Source organism: Mus musculus, chromosome 16 (assembly GCF_000001635.26).
Source record: "Mus musculus strain C57BL/6J chromosome 16, GRCm38.p6 C57BL/6J".
Lineage (NCBI taxonomy): Eukaryota > Metazoa > Chordata > Mammalia > Rodentia > Muridae > Mus > Mus musculus.
This window is the reverse complement of record NC_000082.6, coordinates 29,375,479-29,399,034: the sequence shown is the minus strand read 5'-3', so window position 1 is coordinate 29,399,034 and position 23,556 is coordinate 29,375,479. Positions and strand designations below refer to the sequence as shown.

The 23,556-nt window shown below is 42.4% G+C and overlaps 2 protein-coding genes across 15 annotated transcripts in view; both read left to right on the top strand.

Moving 5' to 3' along the window:
- Positions 1-9,932, top strand: part of Atp13a4 (ATPase type 13A4) — a 155,762-nt gene extending 145,830 nt beyond the window's left edge. For 8 of the 11 annotated variants that reach the window (XR_001781812.2, XR_003951779.1, XR_384556.4 and 5 more), the window contains one exon: positions 2,442-2,989. Coding sequence is in view for 8 of the 11 variants with exons in the window: in XM_006522051.4 (XP_006522114.1) it covers positions 2,442-2,642 (201 nt within the window). In the remaining 3 variants the exon portion in view is untranslated. Of the gene's footprint in view, positions 1-2,441; positions 2,998-9,047; positions 9,094-9,610 lie in introns of those variants that run through there. The other 3 variants (NM_172613.4, NM_001164612.1, XM_017316955.2) reach the window with 2 other exon arrangements.
- Positions 9,933-20,268: 10,336 nt separating this feature from the next.
- Atp13a5 (ATPase type 13A5) overlaps positions 20,269-23,556 on the top strand; it is a 148,277-nt gene continuing 144,989 nt past the window's right edge. For 2 of the 4 annotated variants that reach the window (XM_006522196.4, XM_006522197.4), the window contains exon 1: positions 20,269-20,560. In XM_006522196.4, coding sequence (XP_006522259.1) covers positions 20,498-20,560 — 63 coding nt within the window. In that variant the 5' untranslated portion in view covers positions 20,269-20,497. The remainder of the gene's footprint in view (positions 20,561-23,556) is intronic. The other 2 variants (NM_001284375.1, NM_175650.4) reach the window with 1 other exon arrangement.

Below are 23,556 nucleotides of genomic sequence, written 5' to 3'. Positions count from 1 at the left end.
CACACACACACACACACACACACACACCTCCTCTGCTCGCTCTCCTTTCTTTCTCACACACACTCCCTCACCTTTAACTTGCCCCAGTCTTTTATTGTTACTCCAAAAAGCAGGTAGAAAGACATTGTGTAACCATTACCAAATGTGTCAAGTTCAAAAGAATGATCACATCTCACAAAGAATCAAGAATTACAATTGTTCCCCAAAGTTTCAAGCTTTCCCTATTCCTAGGCCCATGGCCAAAATAATAATTGCAAACGTATCATTATTTAAACCTTAACTTATTATACGTTTACCTTATACTTCAGAGCTCAGAGCTCTGAGGTCAGCTACATGCGGTTTTCTGTGAAGCTCTAATGATAAATGAGATGGGCAAAGCTGCCAGGCAGTGGCCAGAAAGAGTCAGGTTAACCCTTCAGTCAGCAGTTCCACTAGCTTTCTGCTTCTGCACATTGTACACAATGATTCTATAGCTTTTTCCTTTCTGAATTAAAGTATCCCGTGTTTGTGTTCCCTTATTCCATTTGATTATGTCTCTTATACTAATGATTTTCATAGTTTCAATAAATTTCACTTTCTGGTAATAGACACTGTATGACTGTAGTAGTACATGGCTCTGTCTCATTTTCTAATAATTTCTTTGCAAGTCAGACATTAATCTGAAACTACCATTGTGCAGTTATTGCATTGTTTCCAAGATGAGAGCGCACAGCACGCACCTGGGCCATTAGGACTGTGCTGTGCTGTGCCCCGTGCCTCAATTTTTGATAGTTTAAGAATCATTGCACCAAGGAACATCTAGTTTCACAGAGCAGAAGGAGAAAGAAGTAGGAAAGCCAGATATAATAGAGTAATTATGCACACCAAGGTCACTGAAAGGCAGTCACACACAAATGAAATCTATGCAGCCATTGTTCAGGACTAAGGTTAGGAGAGATGGGAATAACTTTTTTACAAATGTGCTGCTCACGGGCTTCTGAGATGTCTCCATCCAGGCGTGCTTCAGGTAGTTTCTTATTTCTGATGGCAGGTCCCCTAGAAAGATGTTTCTCCTGCCTCACAAGGTCCCAGACACAATCTATGTCATGGTATGCTGTCTCCAGCAGTAATGAATCTCATGTAAACAAAAATAGGCAGATTTTAGTAATCTACATCTTCTATAGTTCCTCATTAAGTCTGTCTGTAAAAGATACACTGGATGGACACCAAAGTCAGGTATTTTTGTCAGGTTCTTATTTTCTGTTATGAAATTAACTAAGATATTCAACTTCTAGACAAAATATGATAAAATGGACCCCCCCACACATACACACACTAACCTTTTCTGTCATTTGTCTTATTACTAGTTTCACTTAAGCTTTAGACTAACCTATGGAATGAAGTGGCAGTCCAAAATGTTTGTAATTATATTTTTGTATGCGTATGGGTGTTTTTTCTGAATGTGTGTCTGTGTACCATGCACATGTGGTACCCTAGAAGGACAGAAGAGGACTGTAGATCCTCTGGAACTAGAGCTACAGATGGTTGTCATCTGCCATGTGGTGCTGGGAATTGAACTCTGGTCCTGGACAAGAGCAACTGACAGCCAGTGCTCCCAACTGCTAAGCTGTCTCTCTAGCCCCAAATGTTTTACAAGAGGCATCACTCTTATACTATTAACAATGCATTTTAGTGATGGCAAAGCATGTGCAGGCAGGGCTTCTGTAGACAACCAGTAGTTAAAAAAGTAGTTCAGCAGGGTGAGGAAAGGGTGCCAGTCCTGCCCTGTCCTGCCCTGCCCTGCCTTGCCCTGCTTTGCCTGCACTAGAAGGGCTGTTGTATAATCCTTACAGCACATAGAAGGAAGGGATTATTATTTCTAACCCAACAGGCTCAGGTTTTCTTCTTCAGTGGTGGGAATTGGACACAGGTCTCAGACTAACGACCTGGCCATAGTCATAGTTATGAAATGAATCTAGATCTCTCTAACCCCAAGACTGAAGCCTCTACTTAGATGGCATAGACCTGTGCTCATGGTTATCAGTGCCTTGCTGAAGAATATCAAAGACACATCGTGCATCTTTCTACACACTCAGTTCTATGAAATGTTAAACATTATACAAAATGTCATTTCATAAGACATGGAATTAGATGTGGTATGGTGTGAAATATAGAATTTGAATGATATTAAATTTAATTTAATTTAGATGTGAGAGTCCCTAGAACTATCTTTGAGGTAGGCTGCTTCCAGCTTAATCCCCAGGTTTTTTTAAAGTACCTCCATCCAGCTGAGTTTCTTAAGTAGGACAGGTTAAGAATATAGCTACAAAACTACTCAATATTTGCTTAGGCTCAAGAATTTTGTTCAGCTGAATCTAAACAAACACTGAAACAGTGATTATGATCTGTGGAACTCATTTAGGTAATTCAATTCACAAAATTATTTATCTTTTATCTTACAGAAGGCCATTATTGAAAACCGAGCTCTGTGGATAGCAGTCAAAAGATGTTTTGGTTATCAATCAAAAAGTCAGTATCGGATATGGCAGAGGAACTTGGCAAATGATTCAAGCTGGCCCCCACTGAACCAAACCTCCTACTCTGACATGCAGGGGGTGTCCTACAGCAACCCGGTGTTTGAGAGCAATGAGGAGCAACTTTGAAGGAAAGCGATACCTAAACAGTTATCAAAATGAAGCTAAAAAGAACCCATTTCAGAGATGTTAAAGCAATTTGACTCAACACTATCAGTTGGAGTTGGGGACTATACTCCCAACTCCCAGGACAAGTTAAATTTGCTCAGGTGGAGTCTATGGAGAACAATGTCCCCAGAAGATGGCATTCCTCCTAGCTTCTGGTGCATTGGTGACACCTATTGAACCAAGAATGGAGCAAGTGTTGCAATGGGCCAAAGGGTTGGCAGATATCAGAAGGAAAACATATCTTCTTAGAATAAGTCTTTCTCAAAAATAAAATAAAATAAAATAAAATAAAATAAAATAAAATAAAATAAAATGAGGGAAGGTCACACAGTGTGTATTCATAGAGTTGTAATACACTAAGGATCAGTTTTGAATTATCGCTTGGTGGGAAAACTAACAAAAGAAAAGCATCCTCTAGTCTCCTCTATTCAGTTTCAGATTCATGCCTCCCTTCTCCTTCTGGTCTTGCTCTGCATATTTACTACAATGACACACACCCCTTCATCTCAGTGTCTTAAGGTACTTGAGTTCTTCTCTTGCTTCAGGTCTCTGGAACAGCTGTCCACAGGGTGACGATCATTTTGGAGTGATGATGCTTCCATTAAAACACAGGGACTCTTTGTTCACCAGATCAGGAAGGAAATGCTGGAGATGTGTGTGTGTGTGTGTGTTTGTGTGTGTGTGTGTGTGTGTGTGTGTGTGTGTGTGTGTGTGTGTGTGTGTGTTTGTGTGTGTGTGTTTCACCCTCAAAGCAGCATCTATTTCCACTCCTGCTCTCATCACATTAGAAAAGATTTGGCCAAGGATCTGAGGAGTGTGCTGTCTTTTAAATCTAAAGTTCAATAAGACCTATGACTATATAGGTTCCCTGCTTAGAAGGGCCTCACACTTGTTTAATACTGTGTTGTTTCTATTTTGTAAATTTTGGGTCTAAATTTATCCTACTTTCAGGTCCCACAATGATATACATGTATCAATTTTATTTAGGGGCCCAGTGGAAAGGGTATCAAAAAACCTAAGCGTTGATTGTTCCCCTAACTATTATGTGTGCATCCGTGTTTTAGGAATTTCTCATCTTACTCACACCCTGCTCTGCTCTTTTGGGGGAATTCTTCCTGTGCATTCTATATTATATGTTGCCATGGAGCTAAGCCTACCATTTGTAATTCTTGCTCAAGACTGACTTTTTTCTTATAGTTTACCAAACAAAAATTTCTTATATTTTATCACCATGGGTGGGCCTAGTCTGCCATCACTGGAAAGAGATGCCCATTGGACAGGCAAACTTTATATGCCCCAGTACAGGGGAACGCCAGGGCCAAAAAATGGGAATGGGTGGGTAGGGGAGTGTGTGTGTGGGTGTGGGGGACTTTTGGGATAGCATTGGAAATGTAATTGAGGAAAATACATAATAAAAAAAAAAACCTCAAGCTTTACTTAAGAAAAAAAAAGAAAACACATGGGTTTCACTTAGGTCTGTGGGTCACACTGAGCTTTAGAGCAACATCTACACATAGTTTTTTTTTTATTTAAAAATTATTTTTAAAAATATACTTTGATCTATTCCCCCTCCCCCAACTCCTCTCAGATCTTCCCTACTTCTGGACCCATCCAACTTTAATTCTCTCTCTCTCTCTCTCTCTCTCTCTCTCTCTCTGTCTTTCTCTAGAAAAACAAAAAACCCAAAAATCAAAAATAGCGAAACAAAACAAAAAACCTACAAACAAAAACAAAACCATAGTGGCCTGTAGGCACACACCTTTAATTTCAGTATTAGGGAGACAGAGACAGGCAGATCTCTGTGAGCTAGCTCAAGGTCAGCCTGACATATATACAGCACACATCAAATTTTAACGTAAAACAAAATTCCTATTATAAATGCTGTGGGGTATCCACTAGAGAAAACTTTTTAGACATGGGTTTAAGCCAATAGAAAGTCTTCATTCGCCAGCCGGTGAGTACACCATTGTCCAGGATCCCAGTATAGCTCTGAGTATTCTTCAGGATGAGTTCCTAAGCACAAAACCCATATCCTGGGTTGACACACTTCAGTCAAAAAGAACCGTTAGCTAGAAGCAGAACTACAGAAGACAAAAAAGCAAAAGTTAGAACACTTAGAGACTTTCCCAGAAGTATGAATGGACATTGGTGGATTAGGCCTTTGTTTTCATTTTGGCTGGTAGTGGAGTCTGAGTGCTGAGTTTTACAGCCTGAATGGCACTTCCATTATGGAGTCACTTGTCCTAAGGTCTGGATGCCCTGTTACAATAAACAGGAAAACCCAATGGACTAATGGGAGTAGGGGTGAATATCCTGGCCCAGAAGGTCTTCACTGCTTATCAACAGCAGCTGAAAGCACTCCTCCTTCACAGCTCTTGTGAGACTTTGAGAGGCTATGACTGCAGCTGTTTTGTATGCCTCCTAGTCAGAGGACACCTTGTCGTGTCTACTTTTTGAACAGGACAAGTAGAAAAGTCCCCGTTCCTGGGATGTGGTCTTATTATGCTCCTTAATACAGGAGGAAGTATGTTCTTTTGCTTCTCCACTGGTATGGCAGCTCTGACAGTCTTTCTAAAGTTGAAAGTTTTTCCTCATGTTCCACAAAGAGAAGGTTTTGGGTGAGTGCCTCTGGAGGAGGTCTACATTGAAATCATGAAGAAGAACACAGACAACTCAGGCTCGGATGATTTCACTGCCTAGGTCTTTCCCTCCCACTAACTGGCTAAGTTTGTAGAGTTCTGGGACTCCACAAGGAAGGGCTTACCATCTCCACCACACAGGTGATAAGAGAAGACCCAGGTCTCAAACAGATCTCCTGTTAAGCCATACACGGTCACTACGTGACTCCCAATTGCAAGTAGGCAGGGTGTTCAGCATGACCTCACAGACAGGCAGAAAATGGGTTTCTTATTTGCTGGTTGAAGTCATAACAGACCTCAGTTCAAATGAATGCCAGGCATCCTGCCAGACTCAAGCTAGATGTCTATGTAAACTAAAAGCAAAGAGCAAGTATCTGCTTATCTTTCTGGACTTTGAGTTGCCCACTCTTGCCTTGGTCCTCAAACGTTCCATTGAAAGGAATTTACAAATGGCCAGTATGGAGCTGGGTGAGAGGCTGGCTATGTTCCAGCTATTAAAAGCTGTTGTCAAGGGGACTCAATTTGAAGACTATTTTGGGGCATCTTAGAAGCACTGAATAAAAGAAGAAAGAAAGGTCATCTCGGAGAGAGTAGAGCAGCAAAAGGAGAAGAGCTGAACTCAAGTGTTTTGAAGAGTTATCACTCAGGGGAAGAACACCGAGGCACTGAGCAGGCAGATGAAAAGGAGAGGGACGAAGGACACAGGGGGACAACTTTAGGCTAATAACAACCACTGTCCTCAGGGCCAGCACACAGTCTGTACTCCATGACATCAAAGATGTGAGAGTCTTTTTCCAAGAGTGAAAAGAGAAGGAAGTGTAGTACCAGCTAGCTACAAAACCTCTCAGGCTTAGCACCCTTGTTGCCTCTTCTTTATGCTGTGATGTGCATTGAGCAGGCACAATAAGATCTGTGTTGGGGGTGGGGCTGTAAAAATGTGGGTGAGTGGCCTGAATATGAATGTTGTTCTTCCTGCCACTGATACACTTGGTCAGGACCAAGATTTTGAAGAAAAGAGGATTTGGTCACATGACACAAATTCTTTGTTTTCATTGACTCTCAGAGAAGCCTGTAGACTGAGTTCTCCTGCCTACACACACAAGTCTAAGATGACCTTGGACCCTACGTTGTCCTTGTGTACACATAGAAGTGCTCATGACATGCTTGTTCATGTGGTGATGGGAACGTGGTAATTAGCTCAGCGCTTTGCATTTAGTGTGTGCCGTCATAAGTTGTCTGTAAGGAAGATGCAAGTTAAACCTATAATGTATTGCTAAAATCTGTTTCTCTGTCTCTCATCTTTCACTCTTCCTAACAAATAGATATGGTCCATTCCAATAGTGTCAAATCAAACACCCTTCACAAAACTCTAGGTATTCCTATAAAGCCACAGATGTGATTGCTTCCTGCTTTATATAGAGGATGTGAGGTTTACAATATTTATTCTTTTGTTTAAACCTCATAACTATCTTTGGAGAAAAGTCGGGGAGTGAAGTCTTCTATCTTCCTCCTTTCAGGGAGATGTCAGATACTCTCATAGTCTCAAGGACTCACAGCCAGGGGTAGAGGGCTGGACTCAGACCCAGTTCCTCTATCAGTAGGTTCCCCTACTGTGCGTTTCTTTAATGTTTTTTTCTTCAAGATGAAGAGTTTGCAATACTGAAAAGCACCATGGCAACTATCCAATAAAGTTGCTGCCACCAGTATAATTTCCTCTTGGAAGAGTTTTTAGTTTCTCACAGAAGTTCTCCTGAACTTTACCATCAATCAGAGAAAAGGTCAACTCCCACAGTGGAGAGTAAAGTCAACCACTGCCCCGTGAGCACGTTTCATGTGGTCAGATGAAGCTGTGGTTGCTGACTTTAGCCTCCACCAGCAGAAACTGACATTTCTACTAGCGTTTGTTCAACCTCTCCTTTGCAGAGCTTTTCAGGGTCGTATAGATTCTCTTCTGGCTTTGAACCACATTCACTCTGTGTGCTTTAAAAAAATGCCCGAAAGTTGCTGCCTTACCACAGTCTGTCTATCCCTTGGTTTCCAGTACACTGTACAAATGACCTTCTAAATGTGATCAATAGAAGTATCTTCTTTAAAATTAAACAAATGTGCAAAGAACAAGACGAGAACACAACTCTGCTAGAGCTGCAGTCATAGCCTTTGATGTGAGCCTCCTGACCTTCCCCATCACACCAAGCCTGTTGCTCACTGTGGTGCTCTAAATGATACATGTCCCTCAGAGGATCAGGAATTTAAGTACATGGTCCCTAGTTGATGGTGCTCTTTGGGTAGGTTTAGGATAGGTGACCTTCCTGGGTTTTAAGAATATAAAGGCTTGTGCCATTTCTAGCTTGTTCTCTGGGCTTCCTCAGGCTGTGAGCTCTCAGCATCCAGTTCTAGCTGTCGATCCTGCTGTGTGCTGCCACACTCTCCTCACCCCTGCCATGATGGACTTACCCCTCTGAACCTCAAGCCCAAATAAATCCTTCCTTCTGTAACTTGTCTTAGTCATGGTGTTTTTACCACAGCAACAGCAAAGTAACAAATGCTTTGCCCCAGGAAGAATGTGCTTGCTCTTCTCTCTGTCTCAAATGCTCTTGTCCAATATCCCCAGGCCCCAAGTTGTTCCTATTGGATGTTTCAGCCACATACCACATCTTCCAAGAAGCCTTTCTTGGACATTTGATATGATGTCCCACACCTTTGGATTGTTTTCTGCACCACACTTGTACAGCCCTTAGGTGACTAAGATTGACAGAGAGCCTTGTTTCAGGAACAATTCATTAGGAAATCAATGAGCTGAGTCTAAAATACAGGTCTTATGGCTTCTAAATCAAGATTACTTACAGTATTCAGCACAAGTTATATTCTTCTGATCAAATTAGCTGATCCACTGGCAAAAAGAATGCAAATCATTGCTGGGCTTTGTCCATAATTGAATACAAAGCTCTCCTGAAGCCATCTACATTTTCAGCTCTGTTTCTGTACTGTATCTTCCTCCCTCCCTGTCCCCCTTCTCTTCTTCCCTCCATCCCTCCTTTCCTTCCTTTCCTCCCTCCCTCCCTCCCTCCCTCCCTTCCTTTCTTCCTCCCTCCCTTACTTCCTTTCCCTTCCTTCCTTCCTAGGGAGGGAACGGTTCCTAACTACCTGACTAGGACTCTCGCGCCCTCCCTCCCTCTCTACCTCCTTCCCTCCCTTCCTTTCCCTTCCTCCCTTACTTTCCCTTCCTCTCTTCCTTCCTTCCTTGCTTCCTTCCTCCCTCCCTCCCCTTTTCCCACCTCCCTCCTTCTCTTTCTTCCTCCCTCCCTCCCTTTCTCCCTCTCTCCTTCCCTCTGCTTGTAGTGTTGGCTCCATTGAATGTCTGATGGCTGCACTGTGATAAAGGATACACACATACTGATTAGAGACAGTGTTCTGCTTGAAGTTGTGGGTAAGGGCGGCCATATGGCAGAGAGCCTTACTCCTGTGGTGTGTGGGATGCACTAAACAACTGTGAAGACACCATTCATACTGTACTGCAACCCCAAACTGGCATCAAGGAGTTGTTTGGATGCACACAGAAATGTGTGAGTTCTGAAGAGTGCCACCTGTCCTTTCTCCACTGAGTCCCTATGTTACAGGGCCCCTCTTGACAGTGCCCTGTGTGTAGAACTTCTTTTCTACCAGGGCTAGACTACAAGAGGATCTTAACTGATTTTTCTGACTGAGAGCGCTCTTCTATCTCTTTCAGATTTGTGTGAATTCTACTGTCTAAATCTGATGGTGTCATGTCCATGGTAAGAAAACAGTAGTGGTCTACATTATTTACCATATAAAGTGCACATTGCTTATTACAGAATTCAAGGTCCTTTATTGTTCTCAGCTATGGTCTCATTTCAGATCCCCCCTCCCCGATGAACTTTTTGTTTCAGAGAATCTAACCTCTTTTCAGAAGCAGTACTCGTGGCTCATCCTTAACATCCTGGCTCATACTCTATCCAGGGCATCAACAATTTCTACTCTCATCCAGATCTTCATATCTGATTAAAATGATGCCTGGTTTGCTAAGCCTGGAGTAGGGTACCATTCTGTCTTTACAGTCTGAAGTGGGGTGCCCTTGTGTTTGCACACCCATGACATTTTACACCCACAACCTTCCCATCTTGTACAGCTTTACATTCCAACCTAGTATGTGTGATCTTATGGTGTCTCAACTTCTGACCCTCCCACTCAACCCCAACTTTGAGTAGAGAGTGCATTCTTTGAGGATAGGGACCACACCTGTGTGATGTCTTCTTCTTTCCCTGACCCTAGCACAGGGTCACGTTCAGCAAGCAGCTGTGGCATGATTGAATGAAAACTACAGACTGGGACATTCTGACAACTTACTTTTCCTCCATTGTCTGCGGACATCTGTTTTCCATTCAGTACAAAGAAGCTTAAATCAGACAATAGCACCATGAATAAAATTAACCATAAAGGCAATGTACAGAGATTATACTGTTGTGCCTAATACTGTTGGCTTTCCATTTTTGTAATGAGGGTATGGATGTGTGGCACAGAACTGGAAAAGTTAGGCAACTACTACAGAGACTATCTCAATATGTGTAAGACAGGTGGCTTTTAATAAGGATACAAGGACTTTCAGAGGAAAAGACTCAACCCAAAAGAAATAGTTGAAGCAAACAAGCTTATTTACAAGCCAGGTATTACCTATAAAGGGGTGGGGGCAAAGTTCAAGAGCAGAAGAGTAGCCATTTTCATCTGATTTCACCTCACTTTGAGGAAATTCCAGATGTGTAAGAGAGAGAGAGAGAGAGAGAGAGAGAGAGAGAGAGAGAGAGAGAGAGAGAGAGAGAGCTATAATTAAATACACCCCCCACACGAGATATATACAGAGAGAGAGTGATTGTAGAATTTCTTCTACGATCTGTGGTCTGTATATCAGAATGTATTATAAAAGCAGAGCAGAGGAAACCTACTGCCCTCTGTCACCTGTTGCAGAAAGGTGAAAAGGGGACAAAGTAATCAGACATATCACAGAGTTTCAGGATCCCTGTCAGTCAATCCCAGGGTCAGGTAAAAGCTCACAAATACCTGACTGTAGGGGTGGGAGGTGATCGCCTCAGAGTGATAGCATTGACCTACCACCTTCAATAAAATTTGGGGCAGGGAAAAGCATCTCTCCAAGAGCACTGCATTCTGCATCCATTTCAGGGCCTTCTGTGACCTTCTCAATGACTCAGAAAGAGCTACGGAGCAGAGGTTTCTGTGGTCTTTTATTTTGGATCAACATGTCAGGTTCATGGGGCCACAGGATTGTAAAATATAATGCTAAGAAGGAAATGTCCACACAGGTCGCATGTCAACAAAGAGATAGTGTGCACAGGAGCACACAGGGAGTAAACTCTCTGAGTAAGGGCTACTGAGCAGCAAGGCCACACTCAGCCTGGAGTTCAGGGAGAGACAACGCAAGCAGAGGTGCTTCTGCAGCTGACTGAAACTTAAAGCTGAGCCAGCTTCCTTGTGACCTAGCCAAGCCTAGCCCGGAGAATTGCTTAAAAATAAACCGCACAAAGAATGCAGGCAAATGGCATGACTAATTAGAAACCAGTTTGATCTGAAGGCAGTTTTGCAGGCGTGAGTCTCCCACAGTGGATCTTGGAATCCCACCGGGGCTATATACCAAGAGGCATACTTAGGAACATCATATCTTGGTGTTGACCCCTGCAACCTCATCTACTCACATGAGCAGGGGAATTGACGAGTTATTGGGTTACAGTGGATGGATTAGGGCAGCAGGATTCTAGGGGTGTGGCTGGGGCGCTGGCACCTAATATATCATGGATAGTTAACCTCAAAAATATCCCTTTGGAACAATGACATACTTTAAAGCATATAAAAAATTTCAGATAGACCTGATGTTAAATTTAGTTTGTTTGTTTTTCTGATTTGTAATTTTGATCAAATTGGTCACTGTCTGTTGTAGTTTTCTTGGCTATTGGCCATGGAGCATTCAGTGTCATCTCATGTATAATTACAAAAACAAAACAACAAACAAACAAACAAACAAACACCCCAAATGCAGCACAATTTATTTTCTTTCATCTTTCCGGCTAGAAGGAGCCTTCTCAAGTCTTGCTCTGGTCTGTGGAACAGCCATTGAATCTGCTGTGTGAATCAATAAAAGAGTAAATGCCAGACTTTGTAAGTGAGGAATGAATGAATTGATTAACACATTACAAACGTATATGGCTGAATGCACACAACTCTCCATCACTGAAAATGTAATCATCCAAGTTTTTCTAGCTGTTTAAAGTTATTAGCTTTAAACATTAGTCTGATCATTCTTATTTAAAATACAATATAATGACTTGCCAGACTTTGTTTCCAGAATCAACTTACATTTCAAAGTAGTTGTTTTATTTCCTAGACTTCATTTTCAGCCTCTCTCCAACTCATGCCTCAAGAACTGTTTTCTAAACTGGTCCTGCCTGGATCTTCCTAAGTGCACAAATGCCCTGGGAAGTGTAGAGACCTAGGCAAAGCATCCAGATGTACTTGGCATATTTTTAGGTACAATTACATGGCCTCTTTGCTCGTAGACCATGGGCCAGCTCCTTGACTCCAGGGAAGCATTTACAGCAACTTGTAAGCATCTTTTTGGAGCATGGTTCTCAAACATGAAAATCCCCAAGGAGTTTGCTAGAAATAAATTCCTGGCCCAGCCTCAAACACAGTTGCATCCTCTGCACCGGATCCTGCAGAGCTGTTGTATCTTCATCAGGCTCACCATATCAATCTGAAACTCAAATTCAGGGACCTACCTAAAAGGTTTCTTTAGATGTGAATTAGTCCCCATAGAGACTCTTGATTTTTTTTCCTGCCAATTTATCTTGATTTGAGAGAACATTGTGGGTATATTTCCTTAGGAAATGCTATTTGTCATCATTCACTCTATATATTTGAAGGCAGCCCCAAGTGAGGAACCACACTGACAAATTTCTCTCCCATAGGTAAGTCTGTTTATCCCTACCCTTTGGTAGAGCTCAGAGAACTGCCTATTTCCTAGGATACCAGAGTATCTCCTAGTGAGTTCTGTGGGGAAAGCATTGCCATGTGTCAACAGCAGAAGCATGGAGAGGTCCAGAACTTGACACTTGTTCTTCAGGATAGGAGAGAAACAATGCCCAAACTCTGTTCCTGAGGCTATTCAAACCAGACCACCCTTCAGGGAAGGGAGAAAGAATATTTCTTTCTAGTCCATAGTTAGGCATGACTTTGTAAAAGAAGTACTCATCACTCCAAGCATATTAGGCTATTCCCAACTGATTAGCAAGAAATCAGTTTGTTTTGGGACAGCAACATTGAGATTTACAGTTTCAGGACAGATCTGGATCCTTGTAATGTCCATTTAGCCTTTGTAGGCACATATTTCAAACCCAGCTGTTTTCTTCCTTGGGGTTTTGGCACTGAGAAGTGCATTTGAACCCTTGCTGTTTCTGTAGGGGCAACATCAACTTCACTTTTTTGTTCTTTGACCTTCGCTCATCTCTAACTGGTGTTTTGGGCAGCAACCGCATAAGCAGAGAGATGGGTTTAGAGCTTAATAAGGTGAAGGGCTGACAGCAGAAAAAACCAGGCAGCTTTTCGGGCCACATCAGACTCAGGTTGGTGACTTATGTGACAAGCACGGTTAACACTTATCAGTCATACTTATGGGCACTTATCATTCTCATTAAACAAGTCACAGACACACAATTAACAGTTGGAGTAGAAGTGTTCTTGTGACTAGTCATAATGAAAGCCCTTCAGGATAAGTTAAAAAGAAAGACACTCTCTTCCTGTGCAGCTGAATACACAGAGCAGGAGGAAATGTGGCAATGCTTCCTGCAGTGTTGATAGCACTCAGTACATTTCTAGCAGCATAAGAAGATATTGAATACCTGTGTAACTATTCCAACTCCTCCATCAGAAGGTATGGTGAAGTTTTATCCATTGGGGATGCATAGGACATAGGAATGTTTAAATTAAGGAGAGAAGAAACTGGAGACTTTATAGTGAAAAGACTAAGTCAAGAAAGAGTGTAGAGAGATGGAAACTGCCTGTTTGAGAGGTAGCTCTCCCCAAGAGTGAGGAGATTAGTGATGTCTACCTAGACTTTGAAGTAGAAACATTAGACACATTCCATCCTTTTCTGGAGTCCGAAGAAGCATGTCAATTTATCTATAAGGGATTGTTCCTAGGAGAACCGGGTAAGACAGTGGGAGCTAATATAAGCAAGAAAGGCATTGTAAGTTTTGACTCTCCGTGATACAACCAGGGAGGTTTAAGATACAGGCCCCATTTCACTCTGTTTCAGCTCTCAGCGAAGGAGAGGCCTTGGGACATCTGCCACCATCCATCACTGGCATGAGGCTGCCTGGGAAGAATAAAGATAGAAAGTAAAATCCTGATATTTGTTGGCACAAAGGCGGGGGGCAAGGCAAAAAGTTCTAAGGCAATTATTTAATGAATATCTTAGAGATATGACACCTGAAGAAGATGTGGTAATGTTAGACCACTAAGGCTTCTAAGGGAATCCAAAACGGCAACAGACAGCATGTACCAGTTGGTTCTTCATTTTGCTTCTGACCAACCCAAAGGCCAGCAGATTACAGGTTGGAAAATGTGATCTTCCATCCATATGGTATGAACTGAGTCCCCACCACATCCGCCTTCCCCCTGTTAAGTCCTTAGGGTGATAAATGGATTGCTTATTGGATGTGACGGGTTGTTACTAACTTGTGTCAGGTGTCATTAGAATAATTCCCAAAGCAAAGCTGGTAGCCTGCTGGATAGTGAAAGTTGCCTAATTCTAGACATATAAAGAACTTGGAAAGAAGAGCTGGCTCCATGAGAAGACAAATCAATTAATACTTATTTGGCGACTAAAGAGTCCATGACTTTAAAATTCTAGACAGAAGAAATAAGACGAGAAGAGCTACTTCAATGATGCACAACAGATTAACAGTATCTGCAGAGCACACAGTCTCATTTTATATTGAAAACCAAGCATAGCATCGAATTTAATCTAATTTCTGGGATTCGACTCTCTGGAGAGCCAGAAAGAGGTAAGTCAGCTACCCAAGCCATGTGTTAGCCCCTGTGTAAGAAGCAGGAAGAATAGCCATGCCTAGAATAGGTACAGAAATGAGAGTCCCAGAGAAAACATGGACAGAAGAGGGATGGAGCCTTCCCTCCTGGATCAGGAGTCAGTAATGAACAGGTAAGTGGAGTAGTGCTTCCCCTTCATTCCTTCCTCTGTAATCAGCAGACCTTGGGCTTTCTTACTTTCTTTTAGAGGCTACAACTATTGCAATCATCTTCCACCTTCAAACACAAAACCTTTGGAAAGAAATTCCAAATCAGATTTTACAGAAGGAAGGAAGATAACTCAAAGGATATGCTAAGCAATGTATAGTGCCTACACCAGCGTTTTGTACATATAATGTACTGTGTGTGTATGTGTTTGTGTGTTTGTGTGTGTGCGCGTGCGTGTGAATTCAAGCATGGCAATGGGAGATGATCTTATAAAAGCTCGTTTGCTAAAAAGGTCACATGTGAGTTCAGTGGCACATGAAAAACACATAAGATTTGGAATAAGGGTAGCACTAGTTGCCACTCCAAAGGAACTGAAGTCAGAATGTGGAAGAGGCTTTGAACTCCCATGTCCGTTGGAGCTTTATTCGCAGTAGTCAAGACATGGAATCAACCTGGGTGCTCAAGAGGTGAGATAATAAAATGTATATTGCACAACAGAACATTATTTGGCCACATAAAGGAGGAGATTCTATCATTAGCTGCAGCATGGATAGACGAGAGGTGGTTAGGTTAAGGCAAGCACGGAGAGGCCAACAGCCTCTGACATATGAAAGCTAATCTCAGAGAACTAGAATAGAAAATTATCAGAGAATGAGAAGGATGTAAGGGGGGAGGGGAGATGGGGACAGATGGACAGTTAGATGGAGGAATAACTTTTAAAGTTCTCTAGCACAATAGGATAACGGGGGGGGGGGGTTGACAAAAGCGAATTATGTATTTCAAAATATCTTGTAGAGAAGATTATGTTCTTACCAGAAATAAATGATGGATAGATGCCTGAAGCAAAAGATAATGTCAATTACCCTGTCTGATTTCACATCTGTATTGAAATGCCTCCCTCTACTCCATAAATATGGATGATGCTGCATTAAGAACAAAAACACATTTCAAAACTGGTTTGGGTTCAGGAGGGCATCTCCAGGAAACTGAGTTCAAGGGCAAGTCTGTGCCTCATTCTCTCTGGACCTCATTTTGAGATGAAGACAGGGCTTCACATGTGACAATTTTTCACATGTCGGTGGAACCAAGGGCAGTGGAAGAGTTTGTTACCTGCTGTCCTAGTGTTTCTATTGCTGCAAAGAGACACCATAACCATAGCAACTCTTACAAAGGAAAACATTTAATTGGGATAGCTTAGAGTTTCAGAGGCTTACTCCATTACACTCATGGGAAGATCTGGCGGCTTGCAGGAAGACATGATGCTGTAGAAGGAGCTGAGAATTCTACATCTGGATCTGCAGGCAGCAGAAAAATATCAAGACACAAGACCTGGCTTGAACTTCTGAGACTTCAAAGCGCATCACTAATAACCCATTTCCTTCAACAAGGCCACACCCACTCCAACAAGGCCACACCTACTCCATCAAAGCCACACCTATTCCAACAAGGCCACACCTACTCCGTCAAAGCCACACCTATTCCAACAAGGCCACACCTACTCCAACAGGCTCACAGCTCCTAATATTTCCCTTCCTTATGGACCAGACAAGCGTTTAAACACATGAGTCTATGATGTCCATACCTATTCAAACCACCACACCTGCTAAGGCCCCTCTAGCAGATGTTTTTGGTGCCTATACAAGAGTGAATTCTTAGTAAGACAATGTGGATGTCCATCCTCTAGATTCAATTTACTTGTCTAGATTTTTCCTCTTCAAAAATAATAAAGAGACAAAGGGAGGCCACAGCACCACTTATGATACTTTTGTATGATTAGTGAAAATTTCCGTTCATAATTGAAATACATTACTAATCTTAAATATACCTTTGAAATTAAAGTTTTAAGTATGTGCTATTTTTTAAAAATTCTGTCTCTCTGTCTCTGTCTCTCTTTCTTGTGTGTGTGTGTGTGTGTGTGTGTGTGTGTGTGTGTGTGTACATGCACATGCACATGTAAAGGTCAGAGAACAATGGTGGGAGTCTTCTCTCTCTTTTCACTACGTAGGACCCAGGCATTGACCTCAGGTTGTCAGGCTTGGCAGCAAGTGCCTTTACAAGCCGAACCATCCTGTTAGCCCACTTTTATTTTCTAAAACTAGACAACAGGTTATGAAAAAACAAGTTCCATCAATGTAACAATTTAATAACTGCCCAGGTTTTACCTTTGGTAGGAATTATATTTTCATTAAAATGTAGTTATCAGTTGCTTCAGTGTTATTGTTGATTACAATAGACTTTCTTCTCCTTTTGTAAAAACACCTTTAGCATAGTCAAAAAGAATCAATTACTTCTTCTTGCATGCTGATTTTTTAAAGAATTTCTATCAACTGTCATAATCATACATACAAAATCCAATGAAAGACAGCATTTATTTGTTTATTTCTTTCCTAGCCAATGCTGTTACTCATTTTGTAACTTGGTTGACATATTTGTCATATAAAAGAGGGCAGTGGAAAGAATTACCTTCTCTTGGTGTCAAGTAAGCTGTCTCCACACTGGGATCCCAAGATTTGTCCTGTGAACACGGCCTCAGCACACTATCTCCTTTTCCAGGTCCCAGCTTCCCCATGCTGATGATTGACAGGCATTTGACTTACAACCTTTTGCACATGGGCAGCCAAGTAGGCAATGCAATGCCTATTTAAGACTCTTTAAACACGTTATTAGGTCTCTGCAAATCACATGTACACACACACACACACACACACAATTTAAAAATCCCTTACATGTTTTTACACATGTATGGTTATGGTTACTTTGGCTGTATGTACATCTGCGTATCACCTGAGTGCCCGAAACCAGTTGAGGACAGACATGGAACTGTGGTTAGAAACCATTGTGACCTGCCATTTGGATGTTGGGAATTAGACCTGAGTCCTCTAGAAGAGTAGCCAGTGTTGTTAACTGCTAACCCATCTCCCCAGCCACTTAAAGACCACCCTTAGGAGTTATGGGTCTCTTTCCTATTGTGTTCCTTGATAATACGATTTTGTTTCTCCTTGTGTATGGTTTTGGCACAAAATTCCTAATGTATTGATTCCCCAAATTGATATTTAAGATAGAGAATGGGAAAGAACACTCCCATGTTTGCAATGTGAGCAGCCATGTGTGTGTTTATTAAAGCCACCTCCATCCTATTGTATCTGGAGAGAATTTGTGGATTGTTTTGGTTCAGTAGGATTGTTGGATGGGAAAATAAAGGGATGGTTGGCTCTACCTATGTACAGAGGGACTGGGCATTTACATGTTTTGGCCATGTACCGACATTCACATGCCTTCTTTACCCATGTAATTGTTGCAAGGTGATTGTAGGCCATTCAGTGAGATACTATAACCTCTCCACTTCCTGTTACATGCTTTATAGACTCTTGAATTCTCCTCCCCTCACTTTTGTAAGCCTTTGAACCTTCCTCAGTACTGCCTTGCACGTGATTCTTTCGAGTGTGCTGTCATTTTGTACTTTTCTGTGCTGTGGGTCCCTAGAGATCTGGGCTGTTCTATCCTTTTGCTGTTCTCTGAGACTGACTGCCAGGTGGCCCCCAAATCCACATTATCTTCTTTCTGGCATTCAGCTGGTTTATAATTGTAGTCTGCTTTTCAGGGAAGTGTGGTCTGAGATACAACCCATCTTTTGGCATAAGTACAGAATACTTCTTCCAAGACTGGTCTCTAGAAACCTTAACATACTGTCCTCCATGTACCCATTCCTCATAAGGGTGTATCTCTAAGATTTTACAAATTGAAGATTGTGGTATCAAAGTAGGAAAGCCCTGAAATGCTAAAAACCATTTTCCCCATGTAGGTAACTCAATAGTATTGATGAAGTAGAATGTTCTAGTAAGGTATAATGATGAGTAGAGACAATAACAAAAGAGGTTTGAGATCTAGATCAGGCATCCAAATCTGGTTTCCCTTTAGACCTAGAAGTGGGTGATGTGAAACTTGTCTCTGCTAAGGAGAACATGACGTGCAGTTCTAACCTGTTCCACCTTCCCCACCCTCTTCATTGAGTAAGACTCTTGCACGAGAGTTGGAGACACTCTATTTCCTCCTGGTCATAAAATCTATGTGCTTAGAGCACAGCATCCTCACATACATTTTCAGAGGGGGGAGAACAAAAGTTAGAAGAAAGAGAGAGAGAGAGAGAGAGAGAGAGAGAGAGAGAGAGAGAGAGAGAGAGAGAAAGAGAGAGAGAGAGAGAGAGAGAGAGAGAGAGAGAGAAAGAAAGAAAGAAAGAAAGAAAGAAAGAAAGAAAGAAAGAAAGAAAGAGAATTCCAAGATAACCTTCCTGGATTAACCTGTCTCCTCAGTGGCCCTTATTATATTGTCATTGTTTAGAGTAAGGTCCTGGGTCCCCTTTAGACAAGCCATGACTCATTGGTGCATTTAATTTAGTCATGTTGCTCAGACACAAAGTTGATACTACTTTAGTGGGTTTGTAGGTAATAGGTAAAGAGTGGCCATGTATGCTTCTCATACTCAAGTCTGAGCTCGACTTGACACTGGACTGCAGCTCCTGGCACCCTATTAGTTTTCTGGTTAATGAGCTCCTCAGCCACTTGACTAGACTGAAAAGCTGTACTCTGTATGTGTTCTCTGCAGTGAGTGACATCTTCCAGGGCTGGGAATTACATTGATTTGTCCTGAATGTCCAGGAGGACACAATAGGCCACTCAAGGAACAGGAGATAATTTTAATGAATGGAAAGAACAGTGCAGTCTTCTAATGCCTTTTACCATAGTCAACTTCCTCCCATGGACAGGAGGACAAGGTTTCCCTTCAGTAGACTAAATGCAAGAAACCACAAAGAAAATGGCAAAATGTTTGTGTGTGTCTGTCTGTCTGTACGTGTGTGCATGTGCATCTCTCTGTGTGTTTGTGTCTGTCTGTCTGTGTGTGTTTGTGTGTCTGTGTGTGCCTGTGTGTGTGTCTGTGTGCATCTCTCTCTCTCTCTTTCTCTCTCTCTGTGTGTATGAGTATGTATGTGTGTAACTACTAATTCACCAATTAACCCAAGAATGGATCCATTTTCTCACCCCTTTCAAGAAAAAATATCAAATTCAGGGGTGATTATTCAGAGGTGGGGAATTCAGGTTATATCCCTAATACTCATCTCTCTTGCTCTGCCTCCTTTCCGGTTTTGTAAACTGTAGAGTCAGGTTCCTCGGCAGTTCATTTTCCTTGATTAGTGCTGTGATTGCAATGAAGGTGATTACCTGCCTCTCACTGGAGGTGGCAGAAGTTGCACTTGGCCTTTGGCAAACATCATCACGAGCCCTCGTCTCAGCCCTACAATTATCACTGACATTTTACATATCAGAAACCAGAAGTTCAAACTATAAGGGATTTATTCAGGGTCCTCAGTAGAGTGGGGATTAGAGCTCCATTCAACCCCTCCCCCCACTCCAGAAGGTGTCCTACAAATCTCTTCTTCCAGTTTCCATCAACACTCTCACCAAGCTAACAGCTCCTCCAAATTCCACAGGCTTCCACAGCACTCATAAGACAAACAGGACTTTATTGTCTTGTGATTTTAGTACGGTGGCCATTTCCACTTCTTGGCAGGGACTACCATGGGCAGCATGTGAAATTACTTTCTAGTGCAACAGCTCCTCCCACCCCCCATCATTCCTTTGGTCTGGAGGCACTTCACATGTAGCTCAGTAAATAAACATTAGGAAGAAAAACACACATCAAGAAGATAAATGAACAGACCAATACTGTGGCCAAGGCGAGGCTCTCCTCAGTCTTCTTTATTGTTCTAACGGGCAAGGTGCCAGCAGGTTTTGTAAGCACCTGAGAACAGCGATGACAAGTAGTGCCTGAATCACAGAGGCTCAGGTGGCTTTGACATTCCCTCACACAGTGGTCAGAAAGAACCTACACACGCTGCTCTTAATGGAGAAGAGCAAGAAGGATGGCCACCAGGCTGTGCTCAATGAAGGGGAGGAGAATGAGCTGGTGAGTGCCCCCTCTTTTTCTGTTTTCTCAAAGTGGGCAAGGGTTGTTTGCAGGTACAGGAAAGCCGAGACTGTGGCAGCAGCAGGGTTGGTTCTGGACCTGGAACAGTTTGGTTCTGGTGACATCAGCGGTGGTGGAGGTGGAGGTGGAGGTGGAGGTGGTGGTGGTGGTGGTGGTGGTGGTGGTGGTGGTGGTGGTGGTGGTACGTGTGCAGAGACTGAGCAAGTTGTTGCTCTGCATGGCTGAGTGAGTCCTTGAGAAGCAACCATGCGCCCTTTCCTGGACACTTTGCAGAGTCCTAGGGATATGTCCTCCAATGATGTTCATTGAGCTTTCTCCCCCTGACCACCCCCTGACCACTATGGCATTAGACAAACTGGTGAAACTGGAAACTTTCTTCTTCTCTTATTCTTCTTCTGCTTATTTGTGTGCATAGCGCAGGCTATGGTGCTCTGGGATGAAGTCACCTATTTATTGAGATCAAGGGAGGCTTGAGGCACAGAGTGCTGGCTGAAGAAACCACACTTAGTCTCAGACTTTAGCACGTTAAAAATTTCTCCTTCTTTTCTGCCTCCTTTTTTTTTCTATTACCTCTTCTTCTAAACTTATTTAAATCTTAAAGAAATAGCCACTAAAATTTCGAAAGCTCTGTAGTGTCCATTTGATGCTGAGCAGTTTATATTTGTGATTTCACTTAATCCTTACAACCCAGTACTGAAGGAACTAATCCTATTTCATAGGAAAGATATCTGAGACGGAGGAGGTTAGGTAACTCAACCAAGGTCATTAGACAGGCTGGAAATCCAGCTCACTCCTTGACTCTTTATATCCCGGCTTGCCCACACTCAAGCAGTGACTCTGCTATAAAGAAGGATGAGAGTAGGAGATGAGAAAAGGAGAGACAACAGGGAAAGCAAGAGCAGAGTGAGCAAGGCCTAAATGGACCCGGAACCTTGGTTCATATATCAGACAGCATCAGGTTCTCATCTGCTCTCTTCACTCCTTAGGAAAAGCCTTACCTATAGCCCTGCTATCCTCGTTTAGTAATCTAATGTCAGTAACTGACTACAGCTGCAGCTACGGTGTGCACTAAGACAGCTACTTCGTGTATTTTTGAGTGCTAGGAAAGTAGCTGGTCCAAACTGAAAGGCCCCCCGATGTGTAAGATACATGGTAAACTTAGAATTTAGCTAAAATATCCCGTTAATACTTTCTGTATTGGTTATGGATTGAAATGATATTTTAGGTAGGTTGAGTTGGATAGAATCTATTATACAAATTCATTCTAGGGTAGATTAAGTTTGATAGAATCTATTATATAAATTAATTCTATGTGCTCCTTTTTACTTCTTATTTGGACTTCTGAGAAATTAAAAACTGCAAATGTAGCGGATTTGCATGCTTCCTCGTACCTCACTGGACTTAGTGATGTCATAGAACTCTAGGGTCTGCTCTGCCCTGTTCACTCTTCATCATCTGCCTTTTTAGATGGAATATTCATTCATTCATTCATTCATTCATTCATTCATTCATTCCTTTTTGCATGGAGATGGGCAGTCCTAAAAGAACCACATTGCTCTTATTGTTTCTTAGTTATGTGTTGCACTTGGTATTTTAGTTGTCGCATTTCCAAGGGCTATGAGAGGACTGAGTAATGGGCCTGTTGCCGGGGGCTTTCTTCATTTTCATGGTTGATCAAATATTTGTAGAGCTGTCACTGGAAAACTCTGTTTCGAATACTATTGGGAATGACAGTGTCCTGATAACCTTAAGTTGTTAGGGTATTCTGGGAGGGAGGTTGGAACACAGTGGAATCTTCTTCCCACATCTTATTCTGGGACAGAAGGCACAGAGGAAAACCTTACTGCAGCTCATGGGGTAGCTGGGGAAAGTAACCGTGAATTTGTGACTCAGCTCCAGGCAATGGCTGTCCTGCAGTCAACTGCTCAGTGTTCTCAGACCTTCGGAGTTCAGAGGAAAGCCAAAAAAGTTAGAGCATTTAGCCAAACAATTGACAAGCCTGACTATACACTGTGGAGATGAATTTTCTGAAAAACAAAAACAAGCAAAACTAAAAAACAAACAAACAACCCCCCCCACCCACCCCAAACAAAAGACAAAAAACAATTATTAGATCAGAGTAAACCTGGGTCTGACTTAGGGTTCCTACTGGGGCTGCAAAACAGTGGCACCCACAGTGTCTCCCATCCACAGTGTCTCTCCCCACTCGCTCTCCCTTTCCTGAAGGTTCTCCAGGGCCTAGTGTGACATCTGCTTACATTCATCACTGTAAGTAAACAATCTGTGGTGATGCTGTGAGAGAACTTAAGGTGAAAAGTAGACACCGTTAGATCAAATAATAAATTCCTTCTGTCACACGGCCAGGACAACTCTTAAGCAGGTGGAGAAGGCGTGTGAATTATTCAAGGACACTCTGGGGTTACTCTGCTGAGCTCAGCATAGGTAGAAGGCATAAGCTTCGAGAGTTCAGCTCTGCCCTCATCCTTGACTCCTGCTCTCAAGCCAGAATCCACCAAGACAGAGAGAGCCACTGAATGCTCACTGTCCAGTCCCAGTTCTGAATAATTGGGATGCTCATGTTACTTGCATGGTGACTGAGAAGATAGACCCCAACTTTACGGGCTGTCATTGGCCTTCCCAACCCAGTGCCACCACTTACGGTCTTCCTCACTATAACCCCTGCTCTAATCGAGTCTTTCCCCTTCCTTTTCTTCTTCCTCAATCTGTGCCTTGCCCAGGTGCTTCTCTCAGACCCACCATTCACAGACAACTTTTTCTTTTCTCTTGTCAGTTTTGTTGAAGCACTCACAGCTTTGTTGACAGTCCTAAAAATCCCTCATAGCACAGACCCTCAGACTGGGTATCTGGGTATCAGACTGCCCAGGGAGAAGAGTTTTCCCTTGGACTGACTTGGGTTTAAATTCTTGTCCTTAGATGGATTATCTAACCTGAGTGGCTTGTCACTACCACTTTAG